Raw genomic sequence first — 22,125 nt, forward strand, 5'->3', positions numbered from 1 at the left:
AACTTTTAACATTCAAAAATCACACTGTATTATCCACATTCACAATATGTACACGCAACAACACTCTAGGGACCATTTAATAGCACTGGTATTGTTATAAACATTGGACAATAACCTCCACCATCATTAACATGTTCTGATGCCTTTTTTAAAAATCCGATACTGCATAGCGCAGTCCACCTCACCGAGATCACAGAATTCAGATTCGCATCCCTGCCAACAACTTGAGGCTTCAAGTCATCTCAGTCATGAAGTGAGAACTGCTGGAAAAGGTGGAATTAACATGATTATTTTCTGTCCTATACTTTTTTGGATTTTTTTTTTTTTAAATATGTGTTTTTTTATTTATTATTTTTATTTTTTAAATATGTGCTTTTAGGCCGACAGATCCTCCATGACTTCATGTTTACATTAACTTCTTCATTAAACACTACAGATAATATATTCTGGTTCTCAGTGAACCTGAACCTTTAATCTATGGAGGTGGATATATCCACACAGGCTTGGTGAGGGAGAGGGCCTCCATGGTGCCAAACTAACACTGGGTCAAGTTATAGAGCCAGAGGCATTGTCTTTAGTCAAGTATTGTAGTCATAAACAATGCAATAAGATATTTTTGTTTATGTAATTAAGGACACTTGGCCTCAGAAATTAAAGGGCAACCTGAGTCTGCTCAGCTGATCATCATGTGGAGTTGGACGTGGGTAGTACTAAGGGCCTTTGTCTTGACTGTTTCCTCTCCGTATCAGGGTAGTCACAGTATACTCTGAGAGACTTTCAGCTGATGTTTTTGTAAGTTAATGACTCAGCTGCATGCTGTTTTCATTAACTACTGCTCAAGTAAAGATTATATTATATTTGATCTTTTCATAATTCATTCTACATATACCATGAAGACCTGATAATGTCTAGGGTGTAATTTTAAATTTTCATTTGACAGCACTGAAAGTAGCAACATAAAGAAATCAGTTGAAATAGGGTCTGAATTGGTCACCAAAAGTATCTGGCTACAGCGTTTAATATACGATTTTTAGGGTTTACTCACAAGGATAAATTCTTATTTTCCATGAAAAGACGGAGGGGGTCCACAAATGAAATATAAACACAAATTATAATAAACATATATTCTGTATAGTTCAATTTATATATCATTCCTATGGGATTTAAAAAAGAAAAATGTCTAGATCTCAACTTTTCACCTCAACTCTCTGTCTCACCCTCCCTTACTCACACATACACACATACTCACACATGCAACCAAACCCTCATACACACTATTATTAACCACTTTCAGCCATTAGATTTACATTACTGCATTGTATTTCAAAACCTGTACACAAGGCAGCTTTTACAGTGCATTTCAAATGTTGTGTTTATGTCTGAAATGGACAACGATACAAAGTTTCAGAGATATTGAGCTTGGGATTTTGTTTGTGATATTGAAATCCCAGAGGAATGGCTCTAAGGTCTGTACAGTGGCAATATTTAAAGGTGCCCTGCCACACAAAACCGTTTTTACTTGCATTTTTTTTTAACATGTTAGGTCTATATGTGTTTGTGCTATGTCGTGAATGTGAAAATAAACAGCTACCTCCTTCGTCAGCTCTAGCCACTGAAAAGAAAAAGCAGAGAATTTATGCCAATTGCAAAAGCTCTTCAGATTGACATGGAATTGATGAGCTCATTACTATTCATGAGCTCGCCCAGTTGAGACCATGCCCACAAAGTTCGTTTAGCTCTGTGACTGTTTTAGTAGGCCTATGCAAGGATGGCTGAATGTCAACGGGCTATGCACGAATAGAACAACAATGCCTTTTGCCCAAGAACCCAGACTTGAGGATCAAATGGCTTCAGTTTATTTTATTAGAACAATGCTATAGGCTTTGCAAAAAGGTTGCTGTTGAAGCCTGGAGCAGTAGGCTACCATCGCAGCAGTCTAAGACCAGTGCCCGTAAGTAAAACGTTATTGTCAACTCAAGGAAGTGCTACAGGTTTAATGAACTCGCTAGCAGGTTTTATTTATGCACATTTGAACAAGGCTAGCACTCGCTAGTCAAACTAAGTTCATGCCATGAAGCTAAAATTAGTTGATAACGGCAGTCATGTTATGGAGGAAACCTACTAGCTGTTAGCCAATCAGAGTCAAGCAGCTTAGCTCGTTGAATATTAATGAGAACTGGTGCAAATCCAGCCGAGTCTTCATGCAGGCTTTCAAACCACGCTAGAATGGCTTGAAACAAGGTAACCAAGGCATGTTTTCCACAAAAAATGTCCATGGTAGAACTTCAGACATTACCACAAAGTAATGAAATACGTGTGGCAGGGCATCTTTAAGAAAGCACCAGAGTCCAGACTATGTGGGTATGTTCATGTTCAGACACATGAAAAAGGAAGCAAGGTGATTCATTTATCTAAATACATTCATCCCCGGAAATGCACTAAAACTCAGTCATTCTCATAGTCATGGAGTAACACTTCTCATCAGGTCTCTCGAAAACTATGTATGAAAATATTTTTGAATTAATTCTTACCAGAGTCAATATGGGTATACATTACAAAATATGGTAACATTTTTGACTATGTGACCCCAGAAACCTGTATTTCCACCTTTAGGAATATTGGAGAAATTAGTTTAAAAACTAAAATAGTGAAATATATGATTAACAAATTGCTGTATCTCAAACTACTAGGACATCATGGTATGTGGTACCGTCTTTTTTTATATAACTCAAATTTGTCTATCAATTATGACATGGTAAGTTTGAGCAATCACAACCAAGAGGCATCACACCAAATATCATGTTCTTGCCTCTTACAGAAAACAAACAAACAAACTGTGGAGCCTTCACATAATATATATTAGTCTTTAGTTACCTATGGGTTAAACTGACAGCTGAACACCAAGAGTTTGACATATTTTCAGACACAAAACTAGTCACAGACAGGTATTTTTTGTTTTGTCACATTTATTACAACACTGTATAATGATTTAGAAAAAACACAAATAATGTATAAGGCACTGGTAGCGGAGTTAACAGCCCATTCATACACTAAACATTTGAACTCCCATATTACTTGATTGTACATCATTCATATATAAATATCTCCCACAACAAAAGGGAGAAAATTATCCATACTACAAGTTAGGCCATTGTCAACCTTGACATGTTGAATAATAAGGTCATATTTGGTAAGCATTGTACACAGTAACATACTGCACTTTATGATTAAATAATTAAATGTAAACATTGAGCTACAGAAATTACCCACTTTGAACCTTTACTGATTCCTATCAAAATTTACATCATTGATGTAGCCCTTCACGTTCCAAGTGAAACCTTTTAAATAACACCCTGTGTCAACAGCACTGATAACTTAGTCTTTAACTCCTAAAGGTAGGCAAGGTTCAGCTTGTAATCTTGGTGTCGTTATTGTTCATAGACTCTTTACAATGAGCAAGGAATGGGTACATGCATTTGTCTGCTCCAATAAACCGGTACATACAAACAATGGCATCAAATGGAAGGATCCTGCAAGACATCAAAACAATTCATTAGGGACTGTATACACCCACAGTTTCACCATCAATGAGATCATGCGTTAAACACTGGAAAGGTAAGGTAACAAACACTTACGTTTTCATGAAGCTGACCATATACATTGCTCGTGGTGTGCAAACCATTTCTTGATCTGTCAGGATTGCCCTCATGGCTTGAGTCACACAATCTTTTGGCTTCAGTGGGGGGAAGAAAGGAGCCATTTCTTTCCTGTTAGACAAAGACAAAGTCTGTTTAACTCTCAATAGAAACCAGCTCATTAACACAACTTTTCCAAGACATATGCATCTGGCAAACTGCATTAGACCAAACATATGGTGCATGTGCACTGTATATAAATGAGGGTTACACTTTACTTGACAGTATCGACATAAGAGTGACATGACACTGTCATGAACGTGTCATTAACTAGTCATAAACGTTTATGACATAATGCTTCTATTATTAAGTGGCATTCGGTTTTTGTCATAACAAGTTAGGATTAGGGTTAGGTTTAGGGTTAGAGCTAGGGTTCATGTGTCGTATCACTTTTATGTCAATACTGTCAAGTAAAGTGTTACCTAAATGAGAAGTACCAGACAGTGTATAGTGCCTAGTTCTGTACTTTAGAATGACAACTTATAAGCACAGGCATACCTTATCTTGCAACCTGTAAACATGCCAGTATCCACAAGAAAAGGGCAGACAAGAGTCATCTTGATTCCATCCTTTTCAGCAGCTTTCAGTTCATGACTTAAGGACTCATGGAAGCCTATTGCTCCAAATTTGCTGGCACAATAATCCTGTACAGGCAGAGAGGTAAAGGAAGAGGAGTTAAGTGTTAGGAATTTAGTAACTGCTCAAAATCAGTGTAAAGTCTTTCTTATTTGGCGAAATTCTTTAAAACATTTAGCAATACCAACCTCCACTCCAGCTGTTGTGAATAGTCCCAATGTACTAGCGATGGTAACAATATGTCCATGATTTTGCTCCAACATCTTGGGAAGAAAGGCCTTGCTGGTCTGTGGAATAAAAAGATGCAATAAAATGACACCGAGTACCGAAATTAGAATAGTCCATCTGCAAATGGTTAAATAACAATGATAAATTATGACTGACTTCATTCCACAGGCATGATAACATAAAGTCTTGAGACATGGATATCAGTGGAAAACATATAGCCTAGTAAAATCAAACCAACCTGGCTCCCTACCACTGCAGTAGGCTAAATAGGCTTTGCGGTCTACACATCAGCCAGTCAAACCTACCCAAAAATGTGCATGACAGTTGACCATCATTGTTCTCTCGATGAGTTCGTCCGGACACTCGAGGAGGTGATGCCCGGAAACAACCCCTGCGTTGTTGATCAAGAAGTCGATGTTGCCAACCTCAGCTCGTACCTTCTCAGCTGTGCAGTATACGCTTTCGCGTTTACTTACATCACACACAAATGTATGCACTTGTGGCTGGAAAGGGACCTCTTGGATTCCACCAGTTGTTTCTGGAGAATGAATTTGAGAAAATCCGCATTAAAAAACGTTTAAATCTTGAAGCATTAAAGTTACCTACAAGTGATTCATTTCGCCAAATATATCACCACAGCATACCTCCTTTGGACGACATGTCGCGGTATATTTCGCGGACCATTTCTGCGGTCTCTTCATTGCCTTGTCGGTTGATGTCCCACAACACAAGTGATGCACCTCGCCGAGCAAACTCCTTAGCAAAAAGTCGTCCTAGACCGCTTCCAGCTCCTGTTATCAGGCATACCTGTCCTACGACACTCTTTTCCCTTGTTCGAACAATCCACTTACTACCAGCCAACACGAATGACCAAACTACTCTAAATACAACCACAACAAATTCGACAGCAATGTTCATCTTGAAATTCGCCCACTGTAACGTTAAAGCAACTTGGCAATTGTGCAAACACCAGCCTACAATACTGTAAAACTGACTCGCTAACTGTTTGACCCTAGCGTTGTTACGTAGCCTACAAGTCGCCCGTCGAAGCAAACTTTTTTGACGCAGCAACTACTACTCACTCGTCCTCGTCAGGTACAAGCTCAGTGGCAGCTAACTAGAGCAATGCAAGAAAACGTGTTGTATCAATACATTTCACTTACAGCGCTTTTATAACCCTTGTACCCTGCGTGACTTCCGTGCATGCTAAAAAGATGCAAATATTGTCAGCCTATCCAGTGGATAGATCTTGGTAATTCCCCAGAGGGTATGAAATAATGCGATTGAAAGATTAGACTGTTTTCTCCACGACGATGTTGTTAAGAGTTACTGCAACTAACAATAACTATATCAATATACTTGTTCCAAGACATAAAGGGAAATTACTATTACAATATGAATATCGCCAAAGTGTTGTGGAATACACGGGCAGCTAAAAGGATACCTAAAAATTCACCCAACATCAAGCGTCACGGACCCGAAGTATAAATGCCAACTGCGCATGCGTATTAGCCTCTTTTACTGTGGGGATAATGGCGGGTGAAACGTAAGTGACTTTTCCTGCGGCTGAATCTTCTACCATCATTAAAATTTACGTGTTTTCTGGTGTTTCTCAGTAAAATATTTAGAAGAGCATCAACGTTTGGTATGGACAAATGTGATATTACGAAGTAGTACGCAGTACTTATTGAGTTATTTTCTTCCGCACCTTGGTAGCCAAAGAGGCTAACTGCAGTGAACGTGTGACTGTAGAATTAAACTTTAGCTGATTGTATTTTCAATACCCTATTGATTACTGTCTGATACTCATTTTCCGGCTCTCGTCTATTATACGTTTGGTTGCTAATGATGCCATTTAGTAGTCGTATGCTTACTTTTCTAAAAGCATTGACTAGCCTGTAATAGTCGCCATGATGGGCAACAACCGGTTTACTTGAACGGTAACGTTAGCAGCTAACGTCAACGCACATGATGTAGCCTATAAAGCAAGGGAATGTTAAAAGTTGTCACAAGGTGTACGAAGTTCTAGGGTTCAATATAGCATCCGCTGACGTTTTAATGCTATGTCGCTTGTGTCTGGTTAATGTTGAGTTAAAATAACCTACCGCGTCAATGTGTTGAACTTAAACAACGTATTTTTACTGGATACCATTACCTGTTAACATCCGGCGATGTTTTTTTCAGACGTAAATGTATTATCTCTCAACTGCCTGCATGGAGTCCTCATTTGTCTTAACATTGTCCTTATTTATTTCAGTGACAAGAAGGTTCCATCGGTCCCCGAAAGCCTCGTCAAGAGGCGGAAGCGCTATGCTGTCGTCAGGGCCATGCGTCTCAAAGCCAAGCTGGCTGAGAAAAAGGTAATGGCATTGTCTTGAAGTAGTATGGTTGGTTTTGTCATAATGATTGTAACTTCATTAAAGAGTGTTGCACCTTTCTTGTTTTCCCCACCTAGGCCCGCAAGGTAACAAGGAAGCTTATTTTCAAAAGGGCAGAAAGTTACCACAAGGAGTACAAAGAGATGTACAGGCGTGAGGTCCGCTTGGCAAGGACAGCCCGCAAAGTGGGGAACTTCTATGTTCCAGCTGAACCCAAATTGGCCTTTGTTATTAGAATCAGAGGGTGAGTGGTGGGAAGTACAGTTTTAGTATGAGAAGGTTGCTGGTATAAAGTTGTGGTTAATGATGTTGCTCTTTTTTCCCCGTCTTATCGACCATGGTGACTTGTTCTGAAAATAAGCCAAATTCATCTGAAGCCACACATATTGACAACCTGTACAGTACTGGTCTTGGCATCAGGTGAAACATTTAAACCTATTCCCATTCTCCTCAGTATCAACGGTGTCAGCCCCAAGGTGCGCAAGGTGCTGCAGCTCCTGCGTCTCCGCCAGATCTTCAATGGTGTGTTTGTCAAGCTGAACAAGGCCTCCATCAACATGCTCAGAATCGCCGAGCCCTACATTGCATGGGGGTGAGTTTATTTAGTGAGTTAATTTTCTTTCAAACTTGGTATGACATTAGTCATGTCACCTAGGGAAACTATGTATGATTGTCACACATTCTTTCCAATTTGAGCTGGCACCCAGTAAGAGTGTAGATTGGCATGTTTTAGTGCAAAGACTTGATGTAAGTGCCCTATCATGACATGCAGATGCAACAAAGTTATCAATGTCATGTTGGAAGAACTTAATGTAAATGAGGACTCAAGTACTGTGGTGACCACACAAGTCAACTAATTGATTTTGGTTTGAAGCATTTGGTAAATAGAAAGTAGCCATGTGTTGAGGGGTTGCTGGTGTGAACTAACTTGGTTTGCATGTTGTAGCACATTGAAGGAATATTTTCCATGAAATAGTACTGTACTGTTTTCTTTTCAATTAATTGCTTCTAAGGGAATTTTCAATAGTATGGAGTGGTCTGCTAGCTTGAACTAGAAAATGTACCCTTGATTTCATTCATGCAGAAAGTGCACTGGGAAAAGTTTCTAAGGAGGTGCAACTTTGGCAGTTAAATTACAGCTTTTTTCACAGGGAGAATGCAGCAACCCCTTTGTTGTATATTGTTCTACTGCTAATGGTATATATGGGATACGGGTATCGATTAGGTCACCTACAGTTTGTTTATAACTGTTATCTGGCCAATGGGCTGTCATAAGGTGCCATTAGTTCATCTGAATATACCTTCTGGGGACAATTCCATCTCGTAAGTATATGGTTCCTCCAGTCGCTTCCTGGAAAAGTCATTGAAATCCCATTTTATAGGCATTGTGGAAAAGGTTTCACTATATGCAGGTCTATAGATCAATTGTATCCTTCCACAGTTTGTGTTGAGCCAATTTGTGCAGTGCGATGTGTCAACTTTACTTGACCAAGCCTAGTGTAGCCTGTTGGAAGTATTTGTTGTAATGAAATTAAGGCTTACTCCATTTAAATGTTTTGAATGAAAGTGAGTCACTACAAGTCAGAACTAGATATGTACAGCCCTGTAGTAGCTGTAAGTGTGGACTTGTACAGCCCTGTGGTTAACGCATGTATGCCACCTGTTGCCACCTGAATGCATGTTGCTAAAAATATGACCTGATGCATGCTGGAGTTCAAAAGATGCGTGTTTGAGATTTGTCTTGTCATTTTTGTTTAATGCAAACATTTTTCTGTTGGTCCTCGTCTAGATACCCTAATCTGAAATCAGTCCGTGAGCTGATTTACAAACGTGGCTTTGGCAAGATGCAGAAGCAGCGTATTCCTCTGACAGACAACAGCCTGGTTGAAAAAACTCTTGGTATGTTGTCCTGGGTAGCTGACCCATTTCACTTTAAAGTCGAAGCATACTATGAAGTGCGCACATCCAAAAATGTTTCAGCAGGTGCCAAATCAAAAAGGGCATACAAGTGAAAGAGTGAAAGACTTGCACACTGCCTTTGAACGACTCAACTTTTAATAGAAAAAAGACAATGTTTCGATCTTACGATGCCTGAAGATCGTAAGATCGAAACGTTGTGTCTTTTTTCTATTAAAAGTTGAGTTGTTCAAAGGCAGTGTGCAAGTCTTTCACGCTTCCATTTCACTTTAAAGTCATGTTGTAATGCCATGGTGGTAGTAGACAGTAAATATTGACTATGAATAGTGAGCATTGAGGTTGTCTTTCACTTTGGCAGGGGACTACGGCATCATCTGCGTTGAGGACCTGATCCATGAGATTTACACTGTTGGCAAGAACTTCAAGGTCGCCAACAACTTCCTGTGGCCCTTCAAGCTTTCCTCCCCTCGTGGTGGCATGAACAAGAAGACCACCCACTTTGTAGAAGGAGGCGACGCTGGCAACAGGGAGGACCAGATCAACAGAATGATCAGGAGGATGAACTAGACACAGGGTGAGGACCATGCTTGTTCTCTAGAGTGGTGAAGGGCTTTGTATCGATCAAATTAATGTTTATTCAGTGGATGACTGATATCCAATATGTAACTGATCATGTTTTACATTTAGAAGTCATCTAGCCTTACTGGCCTAGTCCTGAAGTAGTTTTTTTTAGATGCACCATTCTCACACAATGCTGTTTTCTCGTATCTCATTTGTTGCCAATTACACTACCGGTCAAAAGTTTGGGGTCACTTAGAAATTTCCATTCCACTCCATTATTGACAGAATACCAGCTGAGATCAGTTGCATGCAGATCATTTTTTAAAATAAGGGCAGCAGTTTTCAGATTACATGATGTGCTTACATATTTGCAAAAGGGTTCTCCAAGGTTTTCTCAGTTAACCTTTTAAAATATCAGATTAGTAAACAGAATGTGCCTTTGGAACATTGGATAAATAGCTTTCTTTCTACAACAGTCAATAACCCTTCTGCAATTATGTAAGCACATAATGTAATCTGAAAACTGCTACCCTGATTGGAAAAAAACAAAAAAACAATGCAATTTATCTCAGATGGTATTGTCTAATCAAGTAGAATGGAAATTTCTAAGTGACCCTGCACTTTTGACCGGTATTGTACTTGCATACCCATTGGATGTTGCTGTCCTGGACATGGATTAGGCCTAGTTCAAGATGAAAGACTTTTACAACAGAAAGTTTCAGTGAAACCTCCTTTTAGTCTAAAACTTGGCTTGATTCACATGTTGCCCCCTAGGGTTTTTAAACCTGGCTGAGCTCAGTCAAGAGCTGCCTACAGGTCAATGCTAATAGTTTGGATCCATAATGAGCAATAATGGCCATTGGTGGACCTACTGTTCAAGATCTCGTTGAAATAGTTCTCAACTCACTCAGGCAATCCATTTTTTGTCTTTTGGCATGACAAGCAGTCATACAACTAACCACAAAGAGTTGTTCTTATTCTCATGTGTGGTCCAATGTGTTAATTGAGGTTGCTCTTGTCTTTCAGGTGTCTTGTGGGAGGTTGCATTTGTTGATCTATGATTAAAAAAAGTTATAAAAATCAGTATTGGAGTGATTCATTAATCAAACATGATTGTTCATATAAAATACTTAATACTAGTGCTGAAACAATTACTCTAGTAAGTTGAATAATTTGATTACAAAAAATAAGAGGCAAATTCTCTGCCTTAATGCTTTGTTTAATTCCTATCACTGTGTGGCCTGCTCAGCTCGGGGATTGTTTAACATGGACCGTTACTACTGATCGCACACCACTTTCAAAATTAAATTGCCGCAATGACGAAGAGCCAAGAAACTGTTAATAAAAGGCAGAGAATGTCAAGTTTTGAGATCATTTCAAACTTAGAAAAGGTGCTATGTGTCCACTTCAAAGCAGAACTGGCGTACCACAACAGCTGATTTAATGTATTCGTTAGTTAGAACTTAAGGTATTTGTGGCGGATGTAGCCTAATGTCAGGAGTCGATGTGATTGGTAAGTTGTGGAATTGGTAAGCTAATTTGTGTTAAATTGCAAGTGAGCAATACACCAAAAAAAAATCACACATACTCAGCTCGCGTGTCTCCCTCGTGCGTATGCACACATATTCCTGGTGTTAGGTTAGGCCAGTGTTTTTCAACCACTGTGCCGGGGCACACTAGTGTGCCGTGAGAGATCAGGTGTGCCGCAGAAAATTACCCAAATGTCAATCACTGGTCCAGAAAAGCAACTGTTGCATCAAAGAATTTATAACCACATGCTCTCATTGATTGTATGATTGCACTATTTTGTGGTATGCGCAGGCATTGTACAACGGGGCCCCCATATCCAGTATTCACAGAATCACTTATCCAGTTCATAACAATTAAATGATAGTCACCTACAAATGAAACGGGGCGCTTATTTTATTGAGCAGGTCTTGCATAGAAGCCATAATAAGGCCATATCTGTGTATTTGAAATTTTAGGCTATGGTATGTTCATCTTTTCTTCACATAGGATGTTGGTGTGCCGTGGCACAAAAAAGGTTGAAAAACACTGGGCTAAGCTACCTCACCAAATAAGCCTACCCTTGACAATTCTAGCCTTCACAAAAAAATAACCATTACTTCAAGTGTCAAAACTGCAGTATTTTGGAGAACTGCGTTGTACTACTGTACATCGTAGTGTACTTTACTTCAGAAATGTAATATTTTGTACATGGAAACGCTACTGAAGTATAACTGCACTATACTTCAAAAAAACTATTTTTTTTTGTAAGTATGTTACTTGGTAGTTATGTAAAATGTTGCAGATGCACAAATCTACATAACATATATAATTTACTTTGAAGTGACTAGGGCTAGTTTACAATATGACATTTGTTGTGCATATTAATAAATTGCACTTAATAATAGAAAACTACTTTTGATTTTATTAATCGAAGTCTAATCGCTAGAATACTTGATTCCAAGAAGGATCAATAACTGCAGCCTACTTAATACTGATGCTTTGAGTGGCTCAAGAAAGGGTTCAGGATTTTTTAACCCTACTGTTTTATACAGTAGGTTTGCAGTCTTTGACTGACATCCATTTGATGGACCTGGAGCAAATATTCAAAAAAAAAATTAAATATTTTTTGCCTCATGAAAGGGTAAAATATACAACCACATGACTGTTTAAAATGGGAGAGCATGAACATTGGAACACTTTATTTGTTGAGGTTTCAGAATGAACACATTGGTCATTTTTAATATAACGCTGGAACAATCATGGGAGGCTGCACACTGAAGATGTGTGCACGTTTCATCCAACCCAGAGCGCTGCCCATTCGATTATGACATTGCAAAAAAAAAAAAACGGTTTCTGTAGGCAGCCCAGACTCTGAATACTTGAAACGAAGTGGGCAGCTTGAACCCCCAAACAAAAACGACCCTGTGTGGCATTTCTCTTGGAAGGTAAGGGCGAGCTACAACTCTGGCGTGTTTCATTTGGTCCTTGGTTAAATACAGGCTAATGTTCTTTTTTTGCACAAAAGCTTCTGCTAATAAATTTAAATAAACACATAAACGTGACTTCCTGCACACGGTTGAACAAATGGGAAACATCTATATGAGAGAGCATCATAATGCATCTGTAATTGCTGTGTCAAAATTAAAATTCTGTTAGAAAAAAAAACATGAAACGCTTCTATTAATGCAGCTATGAAGCCTAGTATAAGCTTCTTACAATGTTGTCAACGTGAGCGATATTAGACTAAACCACTTAACCTATGTTGCATTTTTGCATGTGAAAATTTTGACATGTATAGCCTAGGCTAAAATGAGTATTTGATGGAGAATAGGTGAAGTTTGAACCATTAAGATGGGCAAAAGGTGAAGCAAATAGGAAGACATCATTATAGTAGGCCTAACTTGAAGGCTAATGAATAACTTTAGACAACAGGTGCTCCTAAACTGGCAATATGGGGCTTTCAGAAATGAAAGCTACTGTGATTGACATGATGCTGCTGTCTTAAAAAAACGTTCTAAATAGCCTCATCTGGAGTAGCCTATCCCTACAGCCAGGGCACATGTAGCTAATGTGAACACTGTTCCCACAACATTAGCCTGTTGGTTTAGACCAGTGGTTCTCAAACTTTTTAGGTCATTCCCCACCTGACCCCATCAAAATTTTGGTTCCACGTTACATTCCCCGTCTCGGTCTGCTGGATCAGATGTTATTTTAATTCATTTGTCGGTCTGTTTATGACTCCTATGTTTGTGTGTAGCTATTTTGTTTTGAATCTATAATCTTTCTTGTCAAAAAAGAAAAGCATTATTAAAGATAATTAAAGATTAAAAATCCTCCTGTTCATCTGTCATATCGCTATTCCCCACTAGTGGTGCCCACCCCACACTTTGAGAAGCACTGGTTTAGACAAACTAAACAGCAGAATTTGCATAGCCTCAGGTGCACATTAAAACATTTGAAATCAACTTTGCACATGCAAACTTAGTCTATATTTAATTTAATAATGTCTGAATTTGTTTGTCTCAAACAAGTTTATTTATGGTTTGGTCTAATAAAGACAATCTTAACATGGGCTCTACACCGTGTTCCAAATTATTATGCAAATTGGATTTAATTGTCATTAACATTTTTTTGTTTTGACATGATATTGTGTCTCAGGGACCTTTGGATACCTTGGATCATTGAAATCAATCTCAGACACAGTGGACGGTATGACATTTGGTTCGTCGATCAAGTGGACGGTTGGAAGGTTTTGACATGATTCCCGTGCCATACACCTCTAGACAAGCACCCACCATTAGCATAGCTTAGCATAGTTTATTGAGGTGGGTAGTTCCAGCTAGCCTATAGCACCAAAAAGTGCTGTGCGTTGGTGTCCAGTTCGTCCTGTCGGGACTTATTTTCCTGATAATGACCGGTATTCTATACATTATCCCTTACTTAACAAATGGCACAATCCTTACAAAAAATAGTTAAGTTAATGCAGTTTTTTTAAGTGCAGTGTAGTTATACTACAGTAGGCCTACAGTAGTATTTTCAAAATACTGCATTTGTCAAAAGTGGATGGCGCTATCGCTGCCTCTGTCAGTTGTCGGCTACCCAGAGGAGTGAACCACACCCACTGAATAAGGTCCCCCCCCAAAAAAAAACTAGCCTACTTAAGATTAATATATAATGTAATATGTAATCACCAAATAAGGAAGACCTATAGATAGAAATTGTGAAAATATGCAGATTTTGGTAGTTTGGTCTTGTAGCCTTGGCAACTAGCCATCTAGGCTATAGGCCTGAATAATATGCACATGAATTGACACTTGTTAAACTCACCTCAACATGTCTTTTGCAATCATTTAACCCACGATGGGCAATGCTAAAGTCACTGTTACAAACACTGCAGCGTGCAAGACTAGGCCTATCATTATTTTTTACTCTTATGATAGAAGGGTAGGCTACACTTTGAAATGGGTCTTACATTTTCCTTTTTTTGAGGCACTGACTCTCCTATGACGCTCCTGTTCCTAAACACTGAACTGATTACAGTTTTTTCTGAATGCTTAAACACATTTTTTGTAACTATGGCTTTTTTTGCAAAACTCTACACACAAATGGCACAACTGTAGGCACAATGGCTATTATTTACACTATTTTGCCAACTCTCTGGCACACTTTCTCATGTGAAAACTGTTTTAGATAATTAGTTCACTTTGCAATCAGCCTAAGCACTATAAATAAGCCACAGGTAATGTACAATGGGTACGATGGAGTGAGCAGGAAGAGTGAGAAAAGAAAAAAAACAGACAAAAAATCTGTCTACATGTGGGGATATTGTCATGTCAGGCCTGGATACGTCATTCCAGAATATATTTTTCCCGGTGCCTTGGACTAGGACATTGCATGTGATGTAGACAGAATTTTGAGAGAGACGACCCGATGTAGACTAATTTGTTTTGTCTCAGTGAAATGCTATTTTGTGTTTTGACTTGGAAAAACACACTTGTGTTTGTTTTGATGTGTGTAAATAAACATTAATACTTGAAGTTGGGATCCCTGTATGTTTACAGAACTATGACAAAAGTCATACCTCAAACCTCAAACTGACATAGTCTACCTTGTGCACAGAGAAAGCAAAAGCCAGATGTGTTTTTTATTCATACATCAGTGTGTTGTTGGCACATTGTGTGCTTACTATTGTGATGGCTTGTGTTTACTGTTAGATAGAAAACACCATTTTTACGAAGGTGTGAAGAGTTAAGCAAGGTGTGTTAGCTTTTGCAAGAGAACTACAATGTTTTGCTGATTGGGTGAGAGGTTTTGCCATTTGTGTGTAGAGTTTTGCAAAAAAAGCCATAGTTACAAAAAATGTGCTTAAGCAATCAGAAAAAACTGTAATTAAGGAGAAAAAAAGAAAAAAGGGATAAAAAAAGATAAAAGCCTGCCTACACTGAAAACTGATTGGTTGATTTAGCGAAACAGGCCAATCAGGATGCTCTCTGTCTTGGATGCGCTCAAGCACACACGCACCACCCCTCTCTCTCTGTCGTGTGCGCCAGGCCCGTCGCTAGAAGGCAAGCAAACCAAGCAATTGCTTGGGGCCCCGAGCTGGCCAGGGGCCCCAAGACAACGACTGGTTAAGAATAAAATGCAACGACAAACTGTGAGCGCCCCTTTGATAGTCAATGCAGTAAAGTGCAACGACACTGTTACCGGCAATACTGGGATCCCCCTCAAGGGGGCCCCTCTCAGTAGTCGCTGACAGCAGCCAGCCAGTTTGTGATCTCTGCTGCCGGGAAAATATAAAACCTCGCAGTCATAATGAAGCGGAGTTATGCGTCCGGAAGCCAGAAGAGAAAGGAAGAGGATGACAAGAAAAAACAAGATAGTGGTAAGTGATAAATTACACTGGATAAAATAGCTCTACTTGTCTTGTACAAATGGTGTAATGTCGCAGCAGGAAGGCTAGCCTAGCAAAAACATTTTTATGTTAACTACATGCCTGACGGCATGTACAAACAGCATTCTGCCTCAAACAGCAGAATGCTTAAATGCTATGTTAAGATACAAGTACGCCTGGGTCAATGTATAACATTAGCTTGGGATGTTTTTACAGTAAGCATTGGTAGTTGTGAAAGCAGCTGCATATCCCTTCTCAATATCAAAATATGGAAATTGCTAACATATCTTTTCTTTCTCCCTCAAGGTGCTTTGCTTAAATGTCTCAGCCCTTAGGCTCTTCCTAAGGATACCTCCACTGATGAAGGTAGAGTGAATTTCTCTCGCTGAGCTGTTAATGACCATTTCCAATATGCCAACAGTGAAATGGTCAAACATACTTCACAGGTAATCTCAGATTTTTTTTTCAATTACTTTCCCAGGTACACCATCAACTTCATCCTCCATTCATGAGGAAGAAGCTGACATTGGATTTTATGGTACGGTGGTGTTTTTGCAAATGTTCAAAATGTTCAAAACTAATGCACAGCATATATATGCAACAGCAGTATTTGCACTGTCAACATTTTTTATTTAAATAAAGTGTGGGTGAATTTAAACTGTATGGCTATGCTGTGGTTCCTGTAGGCTTTGCGTGCGGTGGGTGGGTGGGGGCCTCCATGTCCATTTTGCTTGGGGCCCCCAAATTCCTTGAAACGGCCCTGGTGTGCGCGCTACACTCGGATGCACACGTGGTCTCGCATGCATGCTCTTGATTGCTCACTCTAGATTCCGGGAGATTTTATCTAATTTGCGGGCGTCAGGGAGCCGCAATATGCGGGAGACTCCCGGAACTTCCGGGAGACTTGGTATGTCTGCAGTGCTGGAGACGCATCCCATTCACTTTACATGGGCTGACGTCATCCGTTGCCGAACTGAATTGTGGGTCCGCTGCATTGCGTTTCTCCCCTCGCTCACGTTGAGGAGTTCAGCTGTTGCTGCACCGACAGACGGCACCGGCCAATCAAGCCAATCGACAGACGGCACCAACCAATCAAATTACAGTCATACTTCAAGTCATTTGCATAGCTACCGTCGGGAACACCCACTGGCATGAGTTGACGGAACGCAACTGTGTGTAGGAGCCGTTAGAAAACCTAGTACGTTTATTTAAAGCTGCAGTTGCAAGTCTGACAGATTGAGGGGACTTAGCCAAAATGTTTAATGTTTACAACTCTCATGCCCCTCCCCCACTACCACCGAGCACCCTCTCATCGAGTTTGTGCTCGTCAGTGCGCACCAGAGTGCACTAGACTGTGATTGACAGTCTCACTCACTCACACAGCCCTGCTCTGATTGGACCAGAAGAACCAGGAGCTGTGGATTTTTGCAAAACAAAAAAAAAAAATTGTGGGTTTTTTCTAAAACCGGGTGATTTATGTTGTTCTGTCAGAGAATAGTGTCGGTTTCAGTGAATATGATCAAAAAAATCGTGCCAACTGCAGCTTTAAGTAAATAAAAATAGTCTTATGATAGCTGATTTAATACTAGGGATCCCAGGAGACTTCGAGGGGCCAGCCGCCTCTCTAGTTGGAATGCTGGTCTCTGCTGCACCAAGTGGACAATATGCCCTGGTGCTCTCCCACTCCCGGGATTGCTGCTACCTTGGTCCAGGTGAAACCGCTCCTTGTGTACCCTGTAGGCTAGCCGCCATGCCGGATGTCATCCACTAACAGGGTCTATACAGCAAATGTGGAATCCCTCAAAGAAAGCACACTAAGACAATTGGAGTGAAAAAAACACAGCAAGTCACACTTACAGTAGACCTTACACTTACAGTAAGTTACCAAGATCTTCAGGTGTTACGTCACGATGGTTTAAGTGGTTGAATCTGGGACAGGGCTTGGGGAACAGCAGGGCAATATGGCAGGGCTGTAGTCTCTTACTGGGAGCTGAGATAAAGTACCTTACTTTGCCCATCCCCAGCCCCCACCCCACCTCATTACAGTGCAACACTCACCCCCACCATCACTGGATATTGCACCCCTCCCCCACATGGTGACCACGAACAACGAGGTGACAACGACCTCAGTCAACAGCCATCAGACACACAGACCCCAGATGCTGCCCCCCTCCATCATCACTGCTGATCAGGCTATCGCACCTCTCCCCCACATGGTGACCACAAGTAGTGCGGCAACAATGGCTTCAGCCAACGGCCATCAAGTCTCTAGCCACACGACAACCCTCACAGAAGCACCCCTCATCCTCCTCACCCTCCACTCCCCTCATCCCCCATCATCACAGCTGATCAAGTAAGTTATCTTTTAAAAAACTTCATCCTCGTAAGGCAGCCGGGCCTGACAGACTGTGTCCAAGGCTGTTCAAGGCCTGTGCTGCTGAACTGGGGGAACCACTGAAGCACATCTTCAACTGGAGTCTACGTCTCGGACAAGTTCCAACACTGTGGAAGACATCATGTCTCACCCCTGTCCCTAAGAAGCCACACCCTAGTGAGCTTAATGACTACAGACCTGTCGCTCTTACATCACATGTGATGAAAACAATGGAGCGACTGGTCTTAGGTATGCTCAGACCCCAGGTACGCCATGCACTAGACCCGTTACAGTTTGCATACCAGGAGAAAGTGGGCGTGGACAATGCCATCACTTATCTTCTACACAGGACACATTCCCACCTAAACAAGGGGAAAAGTGCTGTGAGAATCATGTTCTTTGATTTCTCAAGTGCTTTTAACACCATCCAACCCCTCAGACTGGGAGACAAGCTCTTGCAGATGGGTGTGGACGCTCACCTGGTAACCTGGATTACAGATTACCTGACCGAGCGACCACAGTTTGTCAGACTGAAGAACTGTCTCTCTGACACTGTGATCAGCAGCACCGGAGCGCCACAGGGAACTGTGCTCTCTCCAGTCCTGTTCACCCTGTACACATCTGACTTCTGCTACAACACCGAGTCATGCCACATGCAGAAGTTTTCTGATGATACTGCAATTGTGGGGTGTATCAGGGACGAGCAAGAGGAGGAGTACAGGAGCCTGGTGGAGGACTTTGTGCAATGGTGCAAACTCAATCACCTTCAACTAAACACTTCAAAGACCAAGGAGATGGTGGTGGATTTCCGTAGGTCTAAGCCCGCTCTGCTACCAGTCTCCATTGATGGGGTCAATGTGGAGGTGGTAAGCACCTACAAGTATCTGGGTCTCCACCTGGACAATAAACTGGACTGGTCAGCCAACACTGATGCACTCTACAAGAAAGGATAGAGCAGGCTGTACTTCCTGAGGAGGCTGCGGTCCTTCAATGTGTGCAGCAAGCTCCTCAGGATGTTCTACCAGTCTGTTGTGGCCAGCGTCCTCTTCTATGCAGTGGTATGCTGGGGAGGAAGCACAAAGAAGAAGGATGCTGGGTGACTTGACAGGCTGGTAAGGAAAGCTGGCTCTGTAGTGGGAGCTGAACTGGAGTGCATCACTTCAATATCTGACAAAAGGACCCTAAACAAACTGATCAACATCTTGGACAATGAATGTCATCCACTCTACAGCACTATCAAAAAGCAAAAGAGCTTGATCAGCTGGAGACTTCGCTCACTGCCATGCACAACTGAAAGGCTGAGGAAGTCATTTGTTCCTAGGGCCATTTAACTGTTCAATGCCTCACTAAAGGGAAGAGGAGAGATAGACTTCTCTGCTTAGTCTGTCTGCCTCTCCACCCTCTCCATGTTTACATGAGTACTGACTGCCCACTACTGCTTTACTACTGTTTTACTACTGTTTTACTAATGTACACAGCCTAATGTTTTCACTACTGTTTTACTGCTACACTGTTTCATGCTATATTAGCACACATGATCAATGGCTGCGGTCAGGCTTCTGCTTCAATACTGAATGAATGAATGAATGAATGGCTATAACCCTATTACCTCAACCTGTTCTTGCACTGAAATACTTTTTTATTTTACCTTGTCTACATTATACTTTACTCTCCTATTTGTCCATTTACACTCACTCCCTTTAGCACCTTACCAGTCCCGGCCCTGTCACTACAATTGTCTTATGCTTGATCACCCTCAAGCACATTGGACTTTCTTAATTTAATTTATATAGTGTACTTAGTATTTAGTTTTGTTAGTTTTCTTATCTTTCTTATCTTCTACTGTCTTTATTGTACAGTGGAGTTTAGTTATGTTTATACTTATACTTATGTTTACCATTTCTGCTGTAAGTGCATGTTGTGTGTGATGTCTGTATGCTACTGAGACCCTTGAATTTCCCCTTGGGGATCAATAAAGTATCTATCTATCTCTATCTATCTACCTCTGAAGTTCGCCTACAAAAAATAACCAAACGGCCATCTTTGCCTATATAAGGAGATCCGGTTGTTAATTGAAGCTAACTACCTAAGGCAAGTTGCATTGCAAGTTAGCTCTGGGGTAGCAAAAATCTAAGTGTGCCGCCTTCATGTACCGGAGATCACAGTATCCACTCGAAGGCAGTGGATACTGGCCCTCGAAGACGCATATCGCCTCCCATGGCCGAAACTGGTATTATGACACCTGTCGGGCTGTGGCTAGTAATTTAGCATGCTAATTCAGGTTGATGTCTCTGCAGCACTATACCATGTCATTTTTTAATGACGTAATCACCCTTATTTCTTCTCATTCTTTTGATGTGTGTAGCTCATTTTTTGGATATTTTTACCTCAATTCTTACACATGCCACCTTTAAAGAAGCCCTATGCAGCCGTGGCCCACTGGTTAGCACTCTGGACTTGTAACCGGAGGGTTGCCGGTTCAAGCCCCGACCAGTGGGCCACGGCTGAAGTGCCCTTGAGCAAGGCACCTAACCCCTCACTGCTCCCCAAAGCCCCGTTGTAGCAGGCAGCTCACTGCGCCGGGATTAGTGTGTGCTTCACCTCACTGTGTGCTGTTTGTGTTTCACTAATTCACCGATTGGGTTAAATGCAGAGACCAAATTTCCCTCACGGGATCAAAAAAGTATATATACTATGCAACAATTTTAGCAAAAATTACCTTAATTATGCAGGTTGAGAGTCGTTCTGATGGTTCTACAACACTTTTTGGGTCGTTTGGTGGGTGCTTCGTCTCCCCCTAGTGCTTCTCCGCGGAAAAAATGAATATGCAACTTTCTGGTCACGGTCCGAACAAATCCGGATGTGACTCAGCGGAAGTATCCAATCGCGCCTCGAAAATGTAGTCAGATTGTAGTTTCTAAGAAGACTGCAAAACGGACTCCGACTTGGCTTTGTTGCTGTAAGTAGCTTACCCTTGGGTGAACTTCATTTTTGTAATGTGGTTTGATAGTCTCTTGAACAATGTGTTTGTTCGACCGTTTTTATTGTGAGCCCTGTGTGTTTAGCTTGGTTTCTTGATGGCTAGCTCGCTAGCTAGTGGGGGTTTAGCGTAGCAGTCACTTGCTACCGAAGCTGCAGGGGGAGCTATGTCGTGAAAAATGCGAGCCCAAATCAGGCGAAAACCCAGAAACAGCGAATGAATAACCAGACCTGCATAGGGCTTCTTTAACAGGTGCGATAATTCAAAATCCCCATGTTATTTTCCCATAGGAAAAATCGCCAGATACCGGATGTCAAAGATGGCAGCTTTTTTGTAGGCAAACTTCAGAGGTCTATACCGGAACTAAGATTCCGGATGTAGGTACATAATATACTTTACTGTTTATGGATAATACAGCGGGGAAAACTTTTCTTTTACAGTCTATGGAAAAAATAAAAGATGACCCTGGACACACCAGCTGACATGACTGGTTTAAATGTCCTTTCTAGTCATTAAAATGAACATGATGACTGACAAAATAATTTACTATGTTTATTAAAACCATTGTAGGCAGACATTTAACAAGTCATCATTATATCACATCAATTAAGTTTTTTCTGTAGGCTAGGCTACTCTACAATGGTCATTTTACAGGCTCATTTAAGATTTTGAAGGCAAATATAGGCACTGGCATATTTCTGTGAGGGCCATTTACATGTTGACAAATGTTGATAATAATATTAATAGATCTGGTGAAAATAAGCGATTTATTTCAACATAGCATCGCCCCATAGGGTTTCACTGTCGAATCATCTGACGGTCGTAATTTGGCACTCGTGATTTGAGTTGTCTGAACTCTATACGGCTCTCGACTGCCTTGTCCTATGCTGCCATCTTGTGGTCAATCAGTTTTTGTGCATATAAGGGAAGTGGTATGGACGTCTACCAGGAACCTCATAAATGTCTCGGATGGTGGGGATTGCAAACTGAATTTGTATCATGAGTGAAGAGGTGGT

General features: G+C 40.9%; 2 protein-coding genes and 1 non-coding gene across 3 annotated transcripts; 2 read left to right on the top strand and 1 right to left on the bottom strand.

The window, feature by feature from the left end:
* Nucleotides 1-2,961: 2,961 nt before the first annotated feature.
* Nucleotides 2,962-5,931, bottom strand: rdh10b (retinol dehydrogenase 10b). The gene is made up of 6 exons (XM_048251987.1): nt 5,144-5,931; nt 4,805-5,037; nt 4,460-4,558; nt 4,194-4,339; nt 3,636-3,767; nt 2,962-3,530 (listed from the first exon to the last, which is right to left on the bottom strand). The coding sequence occupies exons 1-6, from the start codon at nt 5,415-5,417 to the stop codon at nt 3,407-3,409; spliced, it is 1,008 nt and encodes a 335-aa protein (XP_048107944.1). The 5' UTR covers nt 5,418-5,931; the 3' UTR covers nt 2,962-3,406.
* A 60-nt stretch (nt 5,932-5,991) lies between these two features.
* On the top strand, nt 5,992-10,438 carry rpl7 (ribosomal protein L7). The gene is made up of 7 exons (XM_048251999.1): nt 5,992-6,045; nt 6,757-6,859; nt 6,955-7,121; nt 7,332-7,469; nt 8,667-8,776; nt 9,153-9,368; nt 10,382-10,438. The coding sequence occupies exons 1-6, from the start codon at nt 6,032-6,034 to the stop codon at nt 9,359-9,361; spliced, it is 741 nt and encodes a 246-aa protein (XP_048107956.1). The 5' UTR covers nt 5,992-6,031; the 3' UTR covers nt 9,362-9,368; nt 10,382-10,438.
* LOC125308850 lies at nt 7,171-7,261 on the top strand. The gene has a single exon (XR_007195997.1). It is a non-coding gene; the product is annotated as a small nucleolar SNORD12/SNORD106 (small nucleolar RNA).
* Nucleotides 10,439-22,125: the final 11,687 nt, after the last annotated feature.

This window comes from Alosa alosa, chromosome 1, assembly GCF_017589495.1.
Source record: "Alosa alosa isolate M-15738 ecotype Scorff River chromosome 1, AALO_Geno_1.1, whole genome shotgun sequence".
In the NCBI taxonomy this organism is placed as follows: domain Eukaryota; kingdom Metazoa; phylum Chordata; class Actinopteri; order Clupeiformes; family Clupeidae; genus Alosa; species Alosa alosa.